The sequence below is a fragment of the Thalassophryne amazonica genome, chromosome 13, assembly GCF_902500255.1.
Source record: "Thalassophryne amazonica chromosome 13, fThaAma1.1, whole genome shotgun sequence".
Taxonomy (NCBI): domain Eukaryota; kingdom Metazoa; phylum Chordata; class Actinopteri; order Batrachoidiformes; family Batrachoididae; genus Thalassophryne; species Thalassophryne amazonica.
The window spans coordinates 6,311,669-6,335,421 of NC_047115.1; the positions used below are offsets into that span (position 1 = coordinate 6,311,669).

The following is a 23,753-nucleotide window of genomic DNA, read 5'->3' on the forward strand; positions in this document are numbered from 1 at the left end:
GCATACGTCGGAAATATTGTGTATGCCCAAAAACCTTTGACATACTCACTGTATTACCACATATGTATATCAGCGTGTTTCAACGTGCTCTTAACTTATATAAAACTTACACATAACTTATTAGACTACTCCAGTATTTTTAATATGTTTGGCATGCGCTGGCTAAATCATCAAGGTGTGACAGGGATGTTACTATTAGTATACTATTAGCAAGGTTGGGTAGGATTACTTTGAAATGTAATCCAAAAGTAATCAAATTACAAATAATCCAAATGTATGTACATACATACATGTAATCCACATGTATTCTTTCAAAGTAATCCTACCCAACCTTGACTATTAGTATAGGCATAGTGTCCACAGGAAGCTTGTTGATTTTGGGGTCTAAGGTCCAAGCTCAAGGTTACTGGAGCATAGTTTGTAAGTCTTTAGAGCGCAATAATGTCTTGTCACCACGGGGTGAGCTGGAGAGGGATTGTAAGGACAATAAAGGAAAATTAAGAACTTTATCAAGATTTATCTTCACAGATATGAGATCATAAACCACCATATTAATTTTTATTTAAAAAATGATATTTTCAAAAAAAATATTAAAAGGCCAAATTTCATTTTCAAGTTTTGACTTGAAATGTTTTGACAAAATTTTGATTTTAAAATTTTGACTTATTTAATCTTGAAACTTTGATTTTGATTTTCACTTGGAATTTAATTTTTGTTTCGCATAATGTTGTCTTAAAAAGAAGTTTCACTTGATCATAACTTTGAATTGCTTTGGAAATTATCCTATGGACTATATGTACACATTAGTTCTGCGTTCTACGCCTGATGGCACCAGAACTTCTGGTGTGGTCTTGTGAAGTGCCAGATCCCCTCAACCCCCTTCTGAATACAATACTGGCATTCTTCAACTGTTTTGGCTCAATGTAGTTTTAGTGTGTAAATTATTTCTCCATTCTGGATCCAACATGCACACTGAGGCGTGTGTCGCTGAGAGAGATTTTCCACACTCACACTGATGATGTGTCCTTTCTCGACATTCTGGGGACCAGATTTCCTTTGATTTGACACCAGTGAAATTCCAGCACTTTTTTTTTTTTTTGCATAAGATGTATGTCTGACACAGCATTGCTGCACGTATTCTGAGGTGGCTTCATCACATCCTGGATCTGTGTGCAAATAGTGTCTCTGTACAGCTGTGGTATCTCTCTCACACACACACACACACACACACACACACACACACACACGTCAAAGTGTTCAAAGGGCTTCGTGTGACGCTCGCTCCCACGCAGCAGCTTCAGGTATCAGACGGTGTGGCTAAAAACAAGAATGTACAAGAAAAAGCTTTCTGAAAGCTATGATTTTTAAGCGCCTGTCTTGCCGGTACGGAGCCCATTTCCAGACCTATTTCCAGAACCGGGCTCCGGGTGCTCAGGGGGAAGCGTGCGCAGTAGAAAAAAGGAGGTGCATATAGTTTCACAGGAGATGGTTATTTACTGTAAACCAAAATATAACTGAAGCAAAGGCACAGGCATGTTGGAAAAGTCAGTGGTTCCCAACCATCAATCAATCAATCAATCAATTTTATTTATATAGCGCCAAATCACAACAAACAGTTGCCCCAAGGCGCTTTATATTGTAAGGCAAGGCCATACAATAATTATGTAAAACCCCAACGGTCAAAACGACCCCCTGTGAGCAAGCACTTGGCTACAGTGGGAAGGATATGAGTATATATATATGAGTATATTCAAGGAATGTCTAATGTTTACATTTATTTGTTAAATATTTAACCCTTGTGGATTAATATTTAGTATCTAGTACTTATTAGAGGCCACTTTATTAAAGCTGAACACTGAAAAAAATACCAGACTAATACATTTACTGTAACACAACCATCACAGGGCAGGGCCAACAAATGAAATATGTAAAATCCAAACAAGGCTTGGCCATTTTTATTTCTCAGATTATTTGATTAAATGTACAGGTTTCAAGAGACAGCCCTTTTTTAACCTGCGCATCGCCAGAGCAGCAAGAACAGGGTGTTGTTTTGATGTGTGAGCATGTGTGTGTGTGTGTGTGTATGTGAACAACATACAGTAGTGTTCAGAATAATAGTGCTATGTGACTAAAAAGATGAATCCAGGTTTTGAGTATATTTCTTATTGTTACATGGGAAACAAGGTACCAGTAGATTCAGTAGATTCTCAAAAATCCAACAAGACCAAGCATTCCTGATATGCACACTCTTAAGGCTATGAAATTGGGCTATTAGTAAAAAAAAAAGTAGAAAAGGGGTTGTTCACAATAATAGTAGCATCTGCTGTTGACGCTACAAACTCAAAACTATTATGTTTAAACTGCTTTTTTAGCAATCCTGTGAATCACTAAACTAGTATTTAGTTGTATAACCACAGTTTTTCATGATTTCTTCACATCTGCGAGGCATTAATTTTGTTGGTTTGGAACCAAGATTTTGCTCATTTACTCGTGTGCTTGGGGTCATTGTCTTGTTGAAACACCCATTTCAAGGGCATGTCCTCTTCAGCATAAGGCAACATGACCTCTTCAAGTATTTTGACATATCCAAACTGATCCATGATACCTGGTATGTGATATATAGGCCCAACACCATAGTAGGAGAAACATGCCCATATCATGATGCTTGCACCACCATGCTTCACTGTCTTCACTGTGAACTGTGGCTTGAATTCAGAGTTTGGGGGTCGTCTCACAAACTGTCTGCGGCCCTTGGACCCAGAAAGAACAATTTTACTCTCATCAGTCCACAAAATATTCCTCCATTTCTCTTTAGGCCAGTTGATGTGTTCTTTGGCAAATTGTAACCTCTTCTGCACATGTCTTTTATTTAACAGAGGGACTTTGTGGGGGATTCTTGCAAATAAATTAGCTTCACACAGGCATCTTCTAACTGTCACAGCACTTACAGGTAACTCCAGGCTGTCTTTGATCATCCTGGAGCTGATCAAAGGGTGAGCCTTTGCCATTCTGGTTATTCTTCTATCCATTTTGATGGTTGTTTTCCATTTTCTTCCACGCGTCTCTGGTTTTTGTCCATTTTAAAGCATTGGAGATCATTGTAGATGAACAGCCTATAATTTTTTGCACCTGCGTGTAGGTTTTCCCATCTCCAATCAACTTTTTAATCAAACTACGCTCTTCTTCTGAACAATGTCTTGAACATCCCATTTTCCTCAGGCTTTCAAAGAGAAAAGCATGTTCAACAGGTGCTGGCTTCATCCTTAAATAGGGGACACCTGATTCACACCTGTTTGTTCCACAAAATTGACAAACTCACTGACTGAATGCCACACTACTATTATTGTGAACACCCCCTTTTCTACTTTCTTTTTACTAATAGCCCAATTTCATAGCCTTAAGAGTGTGCATATCATGAATGCTTGGTCTTGTTGAATTTGTGAGAATCTACTGAATCTACTGGTACCTTGTTTCCCATGTAACAATAAGAAATATACTCAAAACCTGGATTAATCTTTTTAGTCACATAGCACTACTATTATTCTGAACACTACTGTAACTCAGAAACAACTTGAGAGAGTTCCTTAAACCTTGGTGGGAATATTACTTGCATATGTATCTTGAAGTGATTAGATTTTTGATTAGTTTGATCAAAGGTCAAGGAAAAGATGGTCCAAAATAAAAACAAAAACACACACCTTTTTAGTATATCTCAACAGCCGAGAAGCCTGATGGATCAAACTCGGTAGTAATCTTACCTGGAACGATATCTCGAGGTAATTAGATTTTGGAGTAGTTTGGGCAAAGGGCAAAGGTCAAAGAAATGTATCTCAACAAGGAAGAAGCCTAAATGGATGATCTAATATTGATATTGATCAGTATGTGTGACTGATTGGTATGAATGAGTTCATTTGATAGAAGTCACATGACAAAGTCACACACTGTCAAAAACACCATTAACATATGAATATTTACTTGTACATTTATATTGTGGTGTGTTGAGTGTGCAGAGTATTTTTTTTCTTTTTTCTTTTTCATGGTTTGGAGTTAGTAAATATTTCATGAGAACAGGCTGAGTAAATGATGTTACTCAACTCATGGTAGAGCCATGCTGGTGACATCATAACTAGCAAATGCAGAAACATTCTGACCTCTCTTTATTTTTGACATTTTCATTTTGTTGTTGTCCCAGTTCAGTATTTACAGAGCCTTGATCGTAATATGGGCTAGTAAACAAATAAATAAATACCCCGGTCCTCTGATGTCCTGTAGGAACTCTATAGATATTAGTTCTGTACTTCGGCCTTCTGTACTCGGATCATGTGGCGTGTCCCACAGATCCAGTCAGTTGTAGAATTCTAGAGAAAATTAAGCTGGTTTAAACCTAAAAATTTCTTAAAATGTGGACTTTCCACAGTCACGAAAATAGAATTTTGGTACTTGGAGGATATTTACCAAGAAACACAAATATGTTTAAAGGTCAATAAAAATATCATATATCATATATATATCATATATCATATATTTAGCATTTTGCAGTCTCTGGTGGGACCCGATTCCCAGGTTGGCAACCACTGTCCTGTCTTGATGTCAACACGTGTCTCCAGGTTGTCAGTTTTGATTTGATCTCTAAAACATAAGGCATGAGCATTGCCCGTAAAATGCTTATTTGTTCTGCACTCAGCTGCCTGATAACATCAAAATTTGATCATTTAAACATTTTCCAGTAAATTGTGGTCATATTAGTCATGTATCATTTTAGCACATTCAACATATAACCATTTGAACAACAAATAAATAAATAATTTGTTTAGATAAAAAATTCTTATCAGTTATTACAGATTACCATAAGGAGCCTTTTTAATCTTATCTTTTAAAAAAAAAAAAAAAAAATTAAAAAACTGAATTTTTCTTTCTATTCACTTTTTTCACTGATGAAAAATATTTCTAAGCAATTGTTGTTGCTTTATCATCAGGGTGAATAGAATGAATTTGGACTTCTGGTCCATTTGGATTATTATTTTTTTTAAAAAAAGAAACTCTGGATGATGTTTTGTGGGGTTTTTTCCCTTTGACTCTGTGCAGATATGTGATTCAGTTGTGTGTTTTATGATAAAAGTGCCAAATTTTACATAGACTTTGTTTGATATAATTTAAAAAATAGATATGATGCAAGTCTCAGTTTTTTAAAATCAATATAACTGTGGAAGGAGTGAATTCTGCATGTAGGAAAACATAGAAAACAACATTTCATTTTTGTAATAGAGTATTTTTGAAGATATTCCAGAACGACATGGCAATCATCTTGGATTTTGATATTTATTATTCTCAGGAGAAAAACTGAGCTCAGTATTACAGCTTACTGTTATTATTATTCATTCATTTTTTGCCACTTATCCAGGTCTGGGTCACATGACAGCAGACTAAGCAGCTCATCCTGTTGTGTGGGCCGCTGAAGAGGAGGTACTGCTGGCCCACCACCACTAGAGGGCGCCCTGCCTGGAGTGCGGGCTCCAGGCACCGGAGGGCGCTGCCGCCTTACAGGAGCAGCCAGGATGACAGCTGTCACCCATCACTGGAGACAGCTGATCCCAATCAACAAGGAGGTATATCAGCAGGACGGCATCTCCACCTCATTTGCCGAGATATCGCCTTACCAAAGAGGTAACAATCTCCGCCTACACATACGTGTGACTATAATTGTATTCTTGTTGATTATTTGTAGGACAGCTGACTACCGGACAGCATTTGGATAAGTACTCACCTTCCTACACTCCTGTATTGTTGTTGACGAGAGGTGGAGGTGGACTCTCCACCCTCCGTGTTGCTGGGTGCAGCCGCACCCACACCTGACTGTTTTTGTTCCTTGCCAGCAGTACCGGATCCGACGAGCGGAGGCAGTGGCCACCTGGGAATTCGGGACTTGGCGGCTCCAGTATTCCCGGGGTTCGGTGGCAGAGGAAATTGGGTTGGTTCCGGTTCGACTTGGACAGACGTCTCCTATCGTCGAGCCTGCCCACACGACACCGTTGTAATTGAACTCAGTCTCAATATTGTAATCGGTTGTATTTGTTGTGCCTGTTTCACAACAGTAAAAAGTGTTATTTGACTCCTCCATTGTCCGTTCATTTGCGCCCCCTGTTGTGGGTCCGTGTTCCTACACTTTCACAACACATCCCACACTTCCCAATCTTTGGCCAAGTCCTGTAACTCTTTATTATTATGATTATTATTACTATGATGGTGATGATGATTATTATTATATCAAACAATGGCTGTGAAAAATTTGGCACTTTTACCATAAAGGGCACAACTGTGTCACATATCTGTGTCGCTACATATCATACAGACAGTCGTTTTCTATGTTTTTACATACTGAATCGAGCTTGGCACATTGTCTTTTTTTTTCTTTTTTCTTTTTTATCATAAATAAAACAATGTGCTAAATTTGTTGTCATTACCATAAAATGCCCAACCATTGTGATATTTTACAGCTCTCTGCCCCCTGGTGGCACAGTCTGATGCAGAGGTTCTGCAGCTGTTTTCTATCCCGGGTGATATTCGAGTACCAGGTTCTTGTGTAGTTCCGCTGCCCTTTGCATGTATTTTTTTGGGGGGGGCTAGAAACTGGTTTTGTCTACACCAAGGTAGCAACTGTCCTGTCAGTCATTGCACTTCACCGTGGGGACAGTAATGATTCAGTAGCAGTCTGCGCCATTTTTCTCCAAACACGGTTTGGCTAATCTGTGCCAGTGTGCGCCACATGAGGCAGGCATTTTTCCTGCCTCGGTAATCACTGCATGAACCAGAACCAGTCTGGATTCAGCTCCACTGGGCACTTCATCAAGTGGTTTAGGCATCAGTGTCTGGCTTCTCCACCAGTTTGAGGGCTTCATGCATGCCGGCCGCCGACAGCTTCCGATTGATGTTCCTGTAGCGACACCGCAGGAGGTTACTGTAGGTCGTCCTCAGATCACGATTGAAAAAAGCGTAAATGAAGGGATTAATGAGGGAGTTGGCATAACCGAGCCACAACAGGGTTCTTTCAAGCCAGAGGGGAACGCAACTGCACTCCACACCACACACGAACGGCCTGGCAGTGGACACCAGGAAAAACGGCAGCCAGCAGAAAGTGAAGGCTCCAACCACAATGCCCAGGGTGGCCGCCGCTTTCTGCTCCCGTTTGAAGATGGACTGGTTTTTTCTCTTTCGCCGCTGATAGTGCTCACCGGTCTTCAAGAGGCGAGAGACACGATTGCTGCATTCTTCTTCCACCTCACGCTGGAGCTTCAGAGCCGCCGACACGCAGTCCAAGCTCACCTCCTCTTCCTCGGCCTCCGGCACCACCTCCGTCCCTTCAACACTTCCAGTTTCCCCCGATTCTCCCAGCTGCACCTCCTGCCCTCCTCGTCCTCCTCTTTGAGGAGCCGCCACTGTTCCATGCTCCCCTTCCCTTGGGAAGCCCGTGATGGTGTGCTTTGCCGCGCTGAGTTTGGCTGCGCGATAGATCCTGTAGTACATAATCAGCATCACGGACATGGGGATGTAGAAGGCCACCGCTGTGGAGTAGACGGTGTAGCCAAAGTCCTGACTGATGAGACAGACTCTGCCGTCGTTGACGTTCTGCGCCCAGCCAAAGAGTGGAGGAAGCGTGATGGAGGCAGAGAGGAGCCACACCGACAGGATCATCTTGGCCATGCAGCAACCGTTTTGGCGAACAGGATAAGTCAGCGGCTTTGTGATGCCCAAATACCTAAACAGAAAGAAAACCCAAACACACCAGTTACATTGCTGCCCAGTTTGACCCCGAAATAAGACTCCAATAAAACCACTGCACCCGTCTTTGAGAACATGGAGGTTTTCCTAATGACTAGGAGAAACCCATGACTAGGTTTAGCGAGTGTTCTAAAAATGGTTGCTGTTGAAGACTGAATAATTTCTTGTAAAATAAATATGTGTTCTGTAAAAATGTAGAAAGTAGAAATGTTTGGTGCAGCTGGCAGAAGCACTCATGATGCTGTGGATAAGCACCCAGATTTACACATAAATACAGTTTGTATTTTGACCGTAGAATGTAGAAGCCTTGGATAGGTTGAAAACTTTTCTTTTTGGGAGGATGTGTATTTTTCTGACCTTAATAACTTTCAGGGTTCTGGCCCATTCTGGACCTAATTAAAGCATGTACCCGGCAACACCCAGTCAAACCCATGTACAAAATCTGGCTGAGCTGGGTCCCAAAGAAAAAAAGTGGGTATTGTTATGACCCCAACAACTTTCAGGGTTCCAGCCCATTCACAACTTCATTCGGGCATGTACCCGGCAACACCCAGCCAAACCTGTGTAAGAAATTTGGCTGTGCTGGGTCCCATAGGGAAAAGCTTTTTTTTTTTTTTTTTCCCCAGACCCCAATCACTTTCAAGGTTCTGGACAGCTCTACCCCCAGCCAAACCAACATGCCAGGTTTTGAGCAGATCAGCCCAGTGACCACTGAGAGGAAGTCCAGAAACCAGGCACACAGTAATTATTGTAAGACAAATGAACTCAGAAGACAATTATTGGTTTGATCTTCTCTACAGATGGTCCATTAATGAATTTTGTTTCTGTATCTAGTTGTTACCAAACCTATGCTCCCTTATGACCAGGGCTTGTTAGGGCTGCAGTACATTCATTCAGTACAGTCATTTGTAACATATTTCACTGTCTTACTCAATGTCAGTACTGTATTCTATGCACTTTGGATTACTTTCAAATTTTCTTACATTTTATGGAACAATGTGTGCACATAACTAGTGCTCATGGTGCTCCCGCACACTAAAAATAACACTGGTCAACAAAAACTCTTTTTTTTTTTGCATGGTCTATCACATCATGTTTTTTTGCAATCTGCATGTTCCATATTCATGGATTATGCAAACGTTGCTCATTCACTCACGAGTTTGACGCCACTAATTAGGCACAAAAGCATAGTTTTTAAACCAGTTCACGAAATGTGAACAAGGAGCCATAATATCGTTTATGGCGCCGAAGACGTGTGAGAGACTGCAGCTTTTACTTCAATGCTTGATACAAGAAATATGTTTTCATATCTCAAAAATGTGATGTGATTGGCAAAAACTAACACCAGATTCTGATTTGGTGTCCCCAAATTACCCAAAATCTGTTGAAAAACTCCATGCAAGAAAAATCGTGTTGACCAGTGTAACTGATGTGCTGTAGAAATACGAAGGGAAGCACTTATCCTACAATCTATCATTCACGTGAACCCATCTATCAGTGACCAGTTGATATCAGAGAACATTTAAATTACAGAAATACATTTTCACTGCACTGTAGGATTTTCTTTAAAGCAAGACATGCAATTCCAGCTACACCTTGCTCGAAGGCACATGAAGTTAAGGGCCTAGATTTGAGCCTCTTTTTTGTAAGAAAGTCCTCTTCTTCTCCACCATGAAGTTATGTAAGTAGCGATGCAACACACTAAAGTTGTAGGAGGCACAGTTTCACCAATCACATCCACAGATGCCTTTAACTCCTTCAGAGTTGTCATGGGTGTGTTGGTGGCTTCCCTCATTAGTCTCCTTCTTGCACACTCACTCATTTTTTGAGAAATACCAGTTTCACCATACAATACTCCACTACATATGCAGCTATGGGACGCAACAGGCAAATGTTGCATCATTCTCAGGCATATATAAGGTCTTCAGAGCTGTCTGAGTGACAGTGCAAGAAGGAGACTAGTGAGGGAAGCCACCAAGACACACAGACAGGTCTGAAGGGCTTATATATGCCTGAGAAGGCTGCAACATTTGCCTGTTGCATCCCATAGCTTCATATTTAGTGGAGTACTGTATGGTGCATCTCACTAATGGCGTCTCACTAATTTAGAAGATCTTCACTTAGCCTGGAAAAAGAGTCTGTTGCTCTATAAAAAAGCCCTCCGTAAAGCTAGGACATCTTTCTACTCATCACTAATTGAAGAAAATAAGAACAACCCCAGGTTTCTTTTCAGCACTGTAGCCAGGCTGACAAAGAGTCAGAGCTCTATTGAGCTGAGTATTCCATTAACTTTAACTAGTAATGACTTCATGACTTTCTTTGCTAACAAAATTTTAACTATTAGAGAAAAAATTACTCATAACCATCCCAAAGACGTATCGTTATCTTTGGCTGCTTTCAGTGATGCCGGTATTTGGTTAGACTCTTTCTCTCCGATTGTTCTGTCTGAGTTATTTTCATTAGTTACTTCATCCAAACCATCAACATGTTTATTAGACCCCATTCCTACCAGGCTGCTCAAGGAAGCCCTACCATTATTTAATGCTTCGATCTTAAATATGATCAATCTATCTTTGTTAGTTGGCTATGTACCACAGGCTTTTAAGGTGGCAGTAATTAAACCATTACTTAAAAAGTCATCACTTGACCCAGCTATCTTAGCTAATTATAGGCCAATCTCCAACCTTCCTTTTCTCTCAAAAATTCCTGAAAGGGTAGTTGTAAAACAGCTAACTGATCATCTGCAGAGGAATGGTCTATTTGAAGAGTTTCAGTCAGGTTTTAGAATTCATCATAGTACAGAAACAGCATTAGTGAAGGTTACAAATGATCTTCTTATGGCCTCGGACAGTGGACTCATCTCTGTGCTTGTTCTGTTAGACCTCAGTGCTGCTTTTGATACTGTTGACCATAAAATTTTATTACAGAGATTAGAGCATGCCATTGGTATTAAAGGCACTGCGCTGCGGTGGTTTGAATCATATTTGTCTAATAGATTACAATTTGTTCATGTAAATGGGGAATCTTCTTCACAGACTAAAGTTAATTATGGAGTTCCACAAGGTTCTGTGCTAGGACCAATTTTATTCACTTTATACATGCTTCCCTTAGGCAGTATTATTAGACGGTATTGCTTAAATTTTCATTGTTACGCAGATGATACCCAGCTTTATCTATCCATGAAGCCAGAGGACACACACCAATTAGCTAAACTGCAGGATTGTCTTACAGACATAAAGACATGGATGACCTCTAATTTCCTGCTTTTAAACTCAGATAAAACTGAAGTTATTGTACTTGGCCCCACAAATCTTAGAAACATGGTGTCTAACCAGATCCTTACTCTGGATGGCATTACCCTGACCTCTAGTAATACTGTGAGAAATCTTGGAGTCATTTTTGATCAGGATATGTCATTCAAAGCGCATATTAAACAAATATGTAGGACTGCTTTTTTGCATTTACGCAATATCTCTAAAATCAGAAAGGTCTTGTCTCAGAGTGATGCTGAAAAACTAATTCATGCATTTATTTCCTCTAGGCTGGACTATTGTAATTCATTATTATCAGGTTGTCCTAAAAGTTCCCTAAAAAGCCTTCAGTTAATTCAAAATGCTGCAACTAGAGTACTGACGGGGACTAGAAGGAGAGAGCATATCTCACCCATATTGGCCTCTCTTCATTGGCTTCCTGTTAATTCTAGAATAGAATTTAAAATTCTTCTTCTTACTTATAAGGTTTTGAATAATCAGGTCCCATCTTATCTTAGGGACCTTGTAGTACCATATCACCCCAATAGAGCGCTTCGCTCTCAGACTGCAGGCTTACTTGTAGTTCCTAGGGTTTGTAAGAGTAGAATGGGAGGCAGAGCCTTCAGCTTTCAGGCTCCTCTCCTGTGGAACCAGCTCCCAATTCAGATCAGGGAGACAGACACCCTCTCTACTTTTAAGATTAGGCTTAAAACTTTCCTTTTTGCTAAAGCTTATAGTTAGGGCTGGATCAGGTGACCCTGAACCATCCCTTAGTTATGCTGCTATAGACGTAGACTGCTGGGGGGTTCCCATGATGCACTGTTTCTTTCTCTTTTTGCTCTGTATGCACCACTCTGCATTTAATCATTAGTGATCGATCTCTGCTCCCCTCCACAGCATGTCTTTTTCCTGGTTCTCTCCCTCAGCCCCAACCAGTCCCAGCAGAAGACTGCCCCTCCCTGAGCCTGGTTCTGCTGGAGGTTTCTTCCTGTTAAAAGGGAGTTTTTCCTTCCCACTGTCGCCAAGTGCTTGCTCACAGGGGGTCGTTTTGACCGTTGGGGTTTAACATAATTATTGTATGGCCTTGCCTTACAATATAAAGCGCCTTGGGGCAACTGTTTGTTGTGATTTGGCGCTATATAAAAAAATTGATTGATTGATTGATTGAAAAAATGGGTGTCTTGGTGGCTTCCCTCACTAGTTTTCTTCCAGCATGGTCACTCGCTTTTTACGAAGTGCCTACTTGATGCATATTCACCACACAGTACCATACTGTTTGTTTTTCTTAATGACTGATGTAAGAAAACAACAGTCCACATACTCAGTATGTTCAAAGGATTGCAACTAATTAAAAAAATGCTGTAATTTTGAAGTAGTTAATGTGATATGTTTGTTAAATCCCTCGAACTAAAGATGAAAGTCTGCACTACAAGGACACATTGATTGTCTCCTTTTAACTCCAGTGCTTATAGTCTGACCGTCTGGTGCTGACGTCACGTCCATGAGTCTTCTGACGACACGCTGCGTGATTTCACATCAATAGACCCACAGCCTGTCGCGTTTTTGGTTAAAGGAGAAATGTGATTTTTGTTGTTGTTGTTATTGTTTGTTTGTTTTTAGTTTTTTGTTTGTTTTTGTCTTTTTCGCTTTTGGTTCTGGAGTGGTGCTTAAATTTGATGTAATAAAGTGACTCACTGTAGTTGTGGCACCTGTTTAACGCGCGCGGGGTTTATGTTCGTTACCTGTGCGTCACTCTGAACGGAGCCGCGTGAAAGTGTGAAAGTCTCACCTGTCGATGCTGATTACGCACAGAGTCATGATGGACGCGGTGCAGCACATCACGTCCATGGCGATAAAAACGTTACAGAAGAACTGTCCGAATATCCACTGACCCCCGATCAGGTCCGTGATGCTGACGAACGGCATCACGGCCAGAGCCACCGACAGGTCGGCCACGGCCAGAGACACGATCAGGTAGTTGGAGGGCTGGCGCAGCTTCTTGACGAAGCACACGGAGATGACCACCAGCAGGTTCCCGCAGATGGTGGACAGGGTGAGCATGGTGAGGACGCCTCCGATCAGAACTTTCTCCACCCGGCCGTAGCTCAGGATTTGCTCGCCGCACCGCGTCCCGTTCGTGTCCATGCTGACCAGCTGCTGGCTGGAGGTGGACGGAGACGTGGCTGCTGCTGCTGCCGCTGCTGCTGCAGCTTCTACGGCGTCCTGCGCAATCTTCAGAGCCTCCGAGATCATCCTGTTGGTGGAGCCTCCGGGGTCTCCGCCAGCAGCTTTGTCTTCGATCACAAACGACGATCTCATGTTGCTACTGAAGGTTCCATTACTCGTTCCCGCAACAACCATCCTGCTGCCTTTGGATCCTTTTTATCCATGGACGTGGAGACGGTCCGGTGCTGGCACAGACGCACAGATGTGCAGGCGTCTGGGTGGCAAATGCGCAATCCGTTTCCACAAGCCCCCGCACAGTGAACTGCTCTCTAACATGACCCGGTTCCCTTCATAAAGCCGCGACGCCTCGACATTCGAGGCGTCATTACGCACGTGGCGCGCCACAAGCATATTCCCAAAATACCTGACCTAAAAATTACAAATTCGTTTTCGGTTTGCTGTGGACACTCTGGCACCGTCCATCCTCTGCCTGATGTTCCGCTGCGCGCGTAAACACGCACAAAGGATCACGGGAGTTGGCACAAAGAATATGTTGGAAACTTTACATGATGCTGTTTTACGTACGCACAAATGGTACAACTGGGGGCGCGCGCGCACACGCACACGCACGCACGCACAATTATATGCACAATTATATGGCATCAAATCCCCTTGACAAGGACAGACTGCACGAATAACCGTGCGTAATTGTTCCGATTTCACATTTATTTCTCGATCGGTGTTCCGATGGAGTCTGTTCCGCGCAGAAACGGCCACAAGACAACACGAGACGTGCACAGAGTCTGTACATCTGTGTCTGATTTTACCTCCGATGAAGTCGGAGGACGTTATGTTTTCGCCCCTGTTTGTTTGTCTGTCTATCTGTTTGTTTGTTTGTTTGTTTGATTGTGAACCTCCTGGAGTCCACAATTTTTCATAAATCGTTATGATTTTTTTTACTGACGATTCATGCCCTCATAAGGAAGAAGTGATTAAATTTTCAAGGTCATAGGTCAAAGGGCAAAGTCGGGAAAAAATCTTGGAAAATTGGAAAAATCCCAAATTTTCAAAAATTCATAACTGTCAAGATCAAATTTCTTTCATACTTGTCTTTTCTTGACTGACAGGTTGATCCAGATCTGATTCAGATTACAGAATTTGTGGCCATTTGAATTTAATGTTGAGAAGTGCATTTAATGTATATTTTACATTATATCTCAATCAAAAGTGCCTCAATCACTTTCATTTGTGACAATGAGGTGCAAACTGTCCCTCTCAAAGAACAGACTGGGCGGATATTTGATTTTAACATTGAAAAGCATTTTTGATCTATATTTTGTATTATCTTTTAGCTTAAAAGCCACTTCATTTGTGGAATTGGAAACTCGTGTTGGCGGAGGTTTGCACTCCATGAGCACTGTGCTCCACTTGTTAGGGGAAACCGGGGCACAGTGAATCAGTAGCTATATCTGCAAAACGCAACCCAGTCTCACGGATTGTCGTGATTTAGCAGCACGAAATACACATTAATCTCTTGGTTCGTCATGTTGTCACGAAAAGTGCAAAATTTTCATAATGGGAGCACAAATTTATTCAAATTCCGTGATGGCTGCATGTAATTAAAAGTACGGGGGTGGGGGTGGTTATGACTATAGGGTTGAGGGAAGGAGTAGGGTTAGTAATAGTGAGTTTCAAAAAAACCATCATGAAAATTTGAATCATTTCATGACAGGAGGACAAAAAAAAAATGTGAGACTGGGTTGAAAACTATATATATATATTTGCAGCAGTTATGCCATATTTTTATGCATAAAGACATCCCCCTTATAAATTAGTGTTTTGTTTTTGGATACATTAAGGGTAAAACTAAGTGGCAAGTGAAGTCAGTTTTTTTCCTATCAAAAGTAAATTTTGTGGATGTCAGTGTCTTTGTATTTATTTCTCACAAGAGAGGAAAGGTGGCCCAAAAAAATGTTCTTAGTTAGAAGACGACCCCATTCAACTGATGAGCATGTGTTATGTCTTCTCCAGACTATCAGCTATTTGATAACATGACTCACGTGTGTCACATGCAACCGGGCCTGTTGTGTGGGCCGCTGAAGAGGAGGTACTGCTGGCCCACCACCACAAGATGGCGCCCTGCTTGAAGTGCGGGCTTCAAGCAGGAGAGGGCGTTGGCTTTGCTGGAGGTGACAGCTGTCATTAATCAACACAAGCTGTCACCCATCACCACCACTACAAAGACCGGACTGCAACTCCACCTCCTCGCCGAGAAATCAACTACCATTCAGGTAATTTCTCTGCTGCCTGACACTGTGTGTGTGTGTGTGTGTGTGTGTGTGTGTGTGTGTGTGTGTGTGTGTGTGTGTGTGTGTGTGTGTGTGTGTGTGTGTGTGTGTGTGTGTGTGTGTGTGTGTTTTTGTTTGTTTAACCTGAACTTCTATTTGCAGCCGTTTTCCTGGAGTTTTTTCCTTATCTGGAGGATTGGCGTTTGGTGTGACAGCGACGGCTTCGCCTCACACCCCAACTCAGATAAGTGGTTGACCAGGAGCTGCACGAGTGTGTGTGATTGGAGGTGGAGGTTTTCCCTCCTTTACTTAATACAGACTGTGGGATTACTGAGTGTGCGAACTCACACTCATCTGGACTGTCTCTGTTCTCTGCCAGCAGTACCGGGTCTGACTGCTGAAGACAGCGGCCACCTGGGGCGCAGGGCTTGGCGGCTCCGGTGTTCTTCAGCTCCGTTGGTGGTGGAAGCTGTGTGGATCCGGCTCTTCTCTCTCCAGGCGTCTTCTATCGTCGAGCCTGCCCACACGTCACCTGGTGTATGATTGACAGTCACCATATTGTTATTGTCTGTACGTTGTTATGCGATTCACAACGTTAAATTGTTACTTTTTGGCTTATCCATTGTCCGTTCATTAACGCCCCCTGTTGTGGGTCCGTGTCACGACATTTTCACAACAGGATTTCTCGGCCAGCGTCATGGATCCTGAGGGGCGTCAACCATCGCTTGAACAGCCAATGGGAGAGCGAGGTGCACAGGCAGCAGGCGTGTTGGGTGAGCTGCAACACATCTTAACCGCCTTTGCCGCTCGGTGGGACTTAGTTGCAGAGCAGAGCAGTGTTCTCAATCGCAGGATGGAGGCTCTCACCGCCCAGGTGGAAGCGCATGATCAGGGCGCTGCTGCAGCACCTCCTCCTGCTGACCGTGTGCCAGAAACAGACATTCCGCTGGTCGGTCAACGAACCCCCCCACTGTCCCCTGAAGCATACATAAGCCCTCCGGAGCCGTACGGAGGCTGTGTGGAGACGTGCGCGGACTTCTTGATGCAGTGCTCGCTCGTCTTTTCACAGCGTCCCGTCATGTACGCGTCACACGCCAGCCGGGTGGCTTACGTTATAAACTTGCTTCGAGGAGATGCACGCGCCTGGGCTACGGGGCTTTGGGAGCAGAATTCACGGCTCCTAACGGTTTATGAGTTTGTGAGGGAGTTCCGACAGGTGTTCGACCACCCTCATAGAGGCGAGACCGCTTCAAGTGTGCTGCTGTCGATAAGACAGGGGTGTCGGAGCGCAGCAAAGTATGCAGTCGACTTCCGCATCGCGGCAGCGCGAGCTGGCTGGAATGCTGTTGCGCTCCGCGCCGCCTTTGTAAACGGACTGTCTCTGGTCCTCAAGGAGCACCTGGTGGCGAAGGACGAGCCGCGGGATTTTGACGGGCTTATCGACCTGGTTATACGGTTAGACAACCGATTAACAGAACACCGACGGGAGCGAGACGAAGGGCGTGGTCAGGCACAAGCCGTCCCTCTTCCTCCCGGGTCTGAAAGGGAGCCGACTTCCCCACGCTCCACTGCCAGGGCTGTCCACTTGACAACAGCTCCCCCTGCTGACGTTGCTATGGAAACGAGCAGGGCCAAAAAACGATCAGATCAGAGACGAAGGAGGCTGATCCGTGGAGAGTGTTTTCTCTGTAGCTCAACTGAGCACACACAGAGAGAATGCCCCAAACGATCAAACAGCAGCACTCGTCCTTAGAGACTGGGCTAAGGGTGGGTCACAATACCCAGGCGGGGAGATCCCGTAAATCTGCACGAATCCCAGTCACGATCCTGAGTGAGGATTTAACCCTTCACACCCCAGCACTGGTGGACACGGGGTCGGAGGGAAATCTGCTGGATAGCAGATGGGCAAAGGAGGCTGGGCTCCCTCTAGTGGCCTTACCGTCACCATTGTCGGTGCGGGCACTAGATGGCACCCTTCTTCCACTAATCACACACCAGACTCAGCCAGTGACATTGGTGGTGTCTGGGAATCACAGGGAGGAGATTGTGTTTTATGTAACACCTTCTACCTCCCGAGTGATATTGGGTTTTCCATGGGTGTTAAAACGCAATCCCCGGATTGATTGGCCGTCTGGGGTTGTGGTTCAGTGGAGCAAAACCTGCCACCGGGAGTGTTTAGGATCCTCGGTTCCACCCGGTGTGACAGCTAAGGAGGAGGTTTTAGTCCCACCCAATCTGGCGGCGGTGCCAGCCGAGTACCACGACCTTGCTGACGTCTTCAGCAAGGATCTGGCACTCACGCTGCCCCCGCACCGTCCGTACGATTGTGCCATTGATTTGATACCGGGCGCTGAGTACCCGTCCAGCAGGCTGTACAACCTCTCACGTCCGGAACGCGAATCAATGGAGACCTACATCCGGGACTCGTTAGCTGCCGGGTTGATCCGGAACTCCACCTCCCCGATGGGTGCTGGTTTCTTTTTTGTGGGCAAGAAGGACGGCGGACTCCGTCCATGCATTGATTACAGAGGGCTGAATGAGATCACGGTTCGTAACCGATATCCGTTACCTCTGTTGGATTCAGTGTTCACGCCCCTGCATGGAGCCCAAATTTTCACGAAATTGGATCTTAGGAATGCTTATCACCTGGTTCGGATCCGGGAGGGAGACGAGTGGAAGACGGCATTTAACACCCCGTTAGGTCACTTTGAGTACCTGGTCATGCCGTTCGGCCTCACCAATGCGCCCACGACGTTCCAAGCATTGGTTAATGACGTCTTGCGGGACTTCCTGCATCGGTTTGTCTTCGTATATCTAGACGATATACTCATTTTTTCTCCGGATCCTGAGACCCATGTTAAGCATGTACGTCAGGTCCTACAGCGGTTGTTGGAGAACCGGCTGTTTGTGAAGGGCGAGAAGTGTGAGTTCCACCGCTCTTCTTTGTCCTTCTTGGGGTTCATCATCTCCTCCAACTCCGTCGCCCCTGATCCGGCCAAGGTTGCGGCGGTGAGAGATTGGCCCCAACCAACGAACCGTAGGAAACTACAACAGTTCCTCGGTTTTGCAAATTTCTACCGGAGGTTTATCAAGGGTTACAGTCAGGTAGTTAGCCCCCTGACAGCCCTGACCTCCACAAAAGTCCCCTTCACCTGGTCGGATCGGTGCGAAGCCGCGTTTAGGGAGTTGAAACGCCGGTTCTCAACTGCACCAGTTCTGGTGCAGCCCGATCCCAAGCGCCAGTTTATTGTTGAAGTGGATGCCTCTGACTCAGGGATAGGAGCCGTGCTATCCCAGAGCGGGGAGTCCGACAAGGTTCTCCATCCATGTGCCTACTTTTCCCGCAGGTTGACCCCAGCTGAACGGAACTATGACGTCGGCAATCGGGAACTTCTTGCGGTGAAGGAGGCTCTTGAAGAGTGGAGACACCTGTTGGAGGGAGCGTCGGTACCATTTACAGTTTTCACGGACCATCGGAACCTGGAGTACATCCGGACCGCGAAGCGTCTGAACCCCAGGCAAGCCCGCTGGTCGCTGTTCTTCGGGCGTTTTGACTTCCGGATCACCTACCGCCCCGGGACAAAGAACCAACGATCTGATGCCCTGTCCTGGGTGCACGAAGAGGAGGTCAAGACCGAGCTGTCAGACCCCCCTGACACCATCATCCCCGAGTCCACTGTCGTGGCCGCCCTTACCTGGGACGTGGAGAAGACCGTCCGGGAGGCCCTGACACGGAGCCCGGACCCGGGGACCGGTCCGAAGAACAAACTGTACGTCCCACCAGAGGCCAGGGCTGCGGTCCTTGACTTCTGTCACGGTTCCAAGCTCTCCTGTCACCCAGGGGTGCGAAGAACTGTGGCAGTGGTCCGGCAGCGCTTCTGGTGGGCGTCTATGGAAGCCGACGTCCGGGAGTATGTCCAGGCCTGCACCACCTGCGCCAGGGGCAAAGCTGACCATCACAAGGCCCAAGGCCTCCTCCAGCCTCTGCCAGTGCCTCGTCGCCCCTGGTCTCATATCGGCCTGGACTTTGTCACGGGCCTCCCGCCGTCCCAGGGAAACACCACCATCCTAACGATAGTGGACCGGTTTTCCAAGGCGGCCCACTTCGTGGCCCTCCCGAAGCTCCCGACGGCCCAGGAGACTGCAGACCTCCTGGTCCACCACGTCGTGCATCTGCATGGGATTCCATCAGACATTGTCTCGGATCGTGGTCCTCAGTTCTCCTCCCAGGTCTGGCGGAGTTTCTGTAGGGAACTGGGGGCCACCGTCAGTCTCTCGTCTGGGTACCACCCCCAGACGAACGGGCAGGCAGAGCGGACAAACCAGGAACTGGAGCAGGCCCTCCGTTGCATGACCTCCGCGCACCCGACGGCCTGGAGTGACCATCTGGCCTGGATCGAGTACGCTCATAATAGCCAAGTCTCGTCTGCCACCGGCCTCTCCCCATTTGAAGTGTGTTTGGGGTACCAGCCCCCATTGTTCCCGCTAGTGGAGGGAGAGGTCGGGGTGCCCTCGGTCCAGGCCCATCTGAGAAGGTGCCGTCGGGTGTGGCGTACCGCCCGCTCTGCCCTGCTCAAAGCCCGGACGAGGACCAAGAACCATGCAGACCGCCGGCGTGCCCCGGCCCCTGCGTACCAGCCTGGGCAGGAGGTTTGGCTTTCTACAAAGGACATTCCCCTGCAAGTGGAATCCCAAAAGTTGAAGGACAGATACATCGGACCTTTCCCTATCCTCAAGGTCCTCAGTCCAGCCGCAGTGAAGCTGAAGCTGCCAGCTTCACTGCGGATCCACCCGGTTTTCCATGTGTCCCGCATCAAACCTCACCACGTGTCACCCCTCTGTGCCCCCGGACCGGCGCCGCCTCCTGCCCGGATCATCGACGGGGAGCCGGCTTGGACCGTGCGCCGGCTCCTGGACGTCCGTCGGAAGGGCCGGGGGTTCCAGTATTTGGTGGACTGGGAGGGGTATGGACCAGAAGAACGCTCCTGGGTGAAGAGGAGCTTCATCCTGGACCCGGCCCTCCTGGCCGACTTCTACCGGCGGCACCCGGACAAGCCTGGTCGGGCGCCAGGAGGCGCCCGTTGAGGGGGGGGTCCTGTTGTGTGGGCCGCTGAAGAGGAGGTACTGCTGGCCCATCACCACAAGATGGCGCCCTGCTTGAAGTGCGGGCTTCAAGCACGAGAGGGCGTCGGCTTTGCTGGAGGTGACAGCTGTCATTAATCAACACAAGCTGTCACCCATCACCACCACTACAAAGACCGGACTGCAACTCCACCTCCTCGCCGAGAAATCAACTACCATTCAGGTAATTTCTCTGCTGCCTGACACTGTGTGTGTTTAACCTGAACTTCTATTTGCAGCCGTTTTCCTGGAGTTTTTTCCTTATCTGGAGGATTGGCGTTTGGTGTGACAGCGACGGCTTCGCCTCACACCCCAACTCAGATAAGTGGTTGACCAGGAGCTGCACGAGTGTGTGTGATTGGAGGTGGAGGTTTTCCCTCCTTTACTTAATACAGACTGTGGGATTACTGAGTGTGCGAACTCACACTCATCTGGACTGTCTCTGTTCTCTGCCAGCAGTACCGGGTCTGACTGCTGAAGACAGCGGCCACCTGGGGCGCAGGGCTTGGCGGCTCCGGTGTTCTTCAGCTCCGTTGGTGTTGGAAGCTGTGTGGGGATCCAGCGCTTCTCTCTCCAGGCGTCTTCTATCGTCGAGCCTGCCCACACGTCACCTGGTGTATGATTGACAGTCCACCATATTGTTGTTGTCTGTACGTTGTTGTACGATTCACAACATTAAATTTACTTTTTGGCTTATCCATTGTCCGTTCATTAACGCCCCCTGTTGTGGGTCCGTGTCACGACACTTTCACAACAGGGCCACAGTGAATCAGTCTATAGAAAGTGATTTACTAAGCTCCAGTATCAAGTGGATGACAAATATTACTTGGTGAAGCTTATACATTTATTTTTCCATGAATTATTTCTATGATCTGTGTATATAAACAACTGTTTTCACATTTAAACAGAAATTATGATAGTTGTATTTATAATCATTTCTAAAGGACTTATCACTATATAAGACACTCAGACATTATGGTTTGCTGGAAGTTGTATCAGCACATATTTAATAATTTTGAAGAACTCTTTATAATCGTGTTTTTTATTATATTCTAAGTTGATTCAATGTGCCCCGTGAGTGGGGGAAAGTTATCTGGAGCTTCATCTCTGGACAAGAAGAAACCACAGGAGATCATGAAGGGTCTTGTCTTTGGAGGATGGCAGCTGGTGCGATGCTGAGGGGTCATCCATTGCCCATTGGTGCCCAGGTCAAAACCTGGGGTGACTCATCCTTTCACTTAGTAAGATTATCATCTTCACCTTGATCATCATAAGAACAATTCATATTGCAAATTAAGTGTAAGTAAAACATTCAAACCAGCAGATGTAAATAAATAAGATTAACCTCAAAAGATTCAACTGAATTAGGTTTTCTAATGTCAACAAGCAAACGGTTCCACACAGCAGGGTAAGTAACTTCTAAAACCTTAGGTGCCGGCCCATGCTCTGTGTTCTCAGGGTGCAGGATTACTGTGTGTTCCAAAGGTAAAGAAGTAGTTAGCAAGTCACAGAGGTTTGTTACCATGCACTTTTTGAGGTAAGACATTCTGATTCCGTGGAATTATTTAAATCCAGACTAAAGGCTGAAGAACTCAAACTCATGTTTGATTTCTTGTTTCCCACCCACGCTGGCTTTTTTGTATTTCCTGAGTTTAGCTTGTTGTTCCTGGGTTTGTTCGCCCGGTTTGATCATGGACTGTGTTTTGACCTTCTGCCGTGCCGTTAACGTGCTGTTTCCCACACGGACACTATTGTTTTGCGGACTGCCTTCTCTGTGAGCTTTGACCATCAATCTGTGTTTCTGGATAACCCGTGTGCTCAGTCTGTCATAGACCTTGTCGCTCTTCCTGTGTGATTTCAGCTCTGCCTGACCAGCATCACTGATTGAAGTCTGTTTTACCCAAATGTCAGTGTGGTTCTCTGCTCAGGGGTTCTCGGCTGTGCTATACCCATTACAGTTCCTTAACTGGAATAATTTGGACATTGTCTGTTCTTGTACTTTGTCGCCAAAATAGATGGTCACCCCACCGAGTTCGGTCTGCTTGTGTTTTCAAAAACACCTGAAAAAGTTTCTCCCTGACCGCAGTTGTCAGTGTGCTTGCTCATGGAATGGATAAGGTTTAAACCGTCTTTTTATGTGTAGCATCTTGGGGCAGGGCAGAGTGCTTATGACAAGATGTTTGTTGGAAGAGGGGGTGCTGTTGCTGTCTGTGAATGACGACTACAGTCCATTGGTGGACAGGCAGTAATGAGACACAATGGTCTTCATTTTTTATCAACTTTATGTACCAAGTTGTGGATTAGTTTAAAACCATGCAGGTGTTATGCAAAAGTTAAGGTTTGACTCAACCATCTCAAGAAGAAAAACAAATGGAAAATTGCAGATTTTTGGACTGACATGTTCCAGACATTACTGGTGTAGGAAATCAATAGCTTTTGAAATAAACAACTTAATTTTGGATGCCTTGTGTGTTGGTGTTGTGTTGATTGACTTTTTCCTAGTTAATTCTGGCGTTTCTCAGGGATGTGTTCTAGTGCTTGCAGCGATTGAGAGGCTAATTGGTGAATCACAGTATCTGGGTTTGCATTTGTCCCGGGTGAACACGGATTCAAACTGTCAATAACTTCCTGGAGTCGACTATAAAGAGTTTATCTGAAACATCTACTTATCTCAGTAGTGACATTCACGTCTCTGGATCCTCAGACTTCTGAGATCGAGAGATGGCATGGAAGTGCTTACAGAGTCATGAGGTCATTGCACAGAGGTGTTTGGTGATGTCAATATCCTTGCAGGAGGAATGAACCTCCAAGTGCATCCAGTCTTACTGTATGGTTGTGAGACTTGGACTGTAACCAGTAACCTAAGGTGTTGACTGGACGTCTTTGGGACCAGCTAGGTCTCTTCAGAGGATCCTTAGGTACAGGTGGAACGCCTTTCGTCAAACGAGTGGAGTGGTGGCACTGGGAGACTCTGGTAAGGAGCAGCATCTGCATTGCGAGGGAGCATCACCTTCAACATTTTGGCCTTGTGGTGCATTTCAGCACCACAAAGGTGCCTCAGTGTTGAGGACCCCAATGGTTGGAGAAGACCAGGGACACACCCATGTGTCACCTGGCTGCAGCAGGTTGATGGTTTCTTTGGAGATGGGCC

The 23,753-nt window shown here is 45.4% G+C and overlaps 1 protein-coding gene and 1 long non-coding RNA gene across 2 annotated transcripts; both read right to left on the minus strand.

Annotated features, from left to right (window-relative positions):
- Positions 1-386: 386 nt before the first annotated feature.
- On the minus strand, positions 387-23,517 carry LOC117523838. Its single transcript, XR_004564631.1, has 3 exons — positions 23,407-23,517; positions 2,248-2,255; positions 387-396 (listed from the first exon to the last, which is right to left on the minus strand). It is a non-coding gene; the product is annotated as an uncharacterized LOC117523838 (long non-coding RNA).
- Positions 6,621-13,550, minus strand: LOC117523837 (5-hydroxytryptamine receptor 7-like). The gene is made up of 2 exons (XM_034185452.1): positions 12,817-13,550; positions 6,621-7,753 (listed from the first exon to the last, which is right to left on the minus strand). Exons 1-2 carry the CDS (start codon positions 13,386-13,388, stop codon positions 6,853-6,855), a joined length of 1,473 nt encoding a protein of 490 aa, XP_034041343.1. The 5' UTR covers positions 13,389-13,550; the 3' UTR covers positions 6,621-6,852.
- Positions 23,518-23,753: the final 236 nt, after the last annotated feature.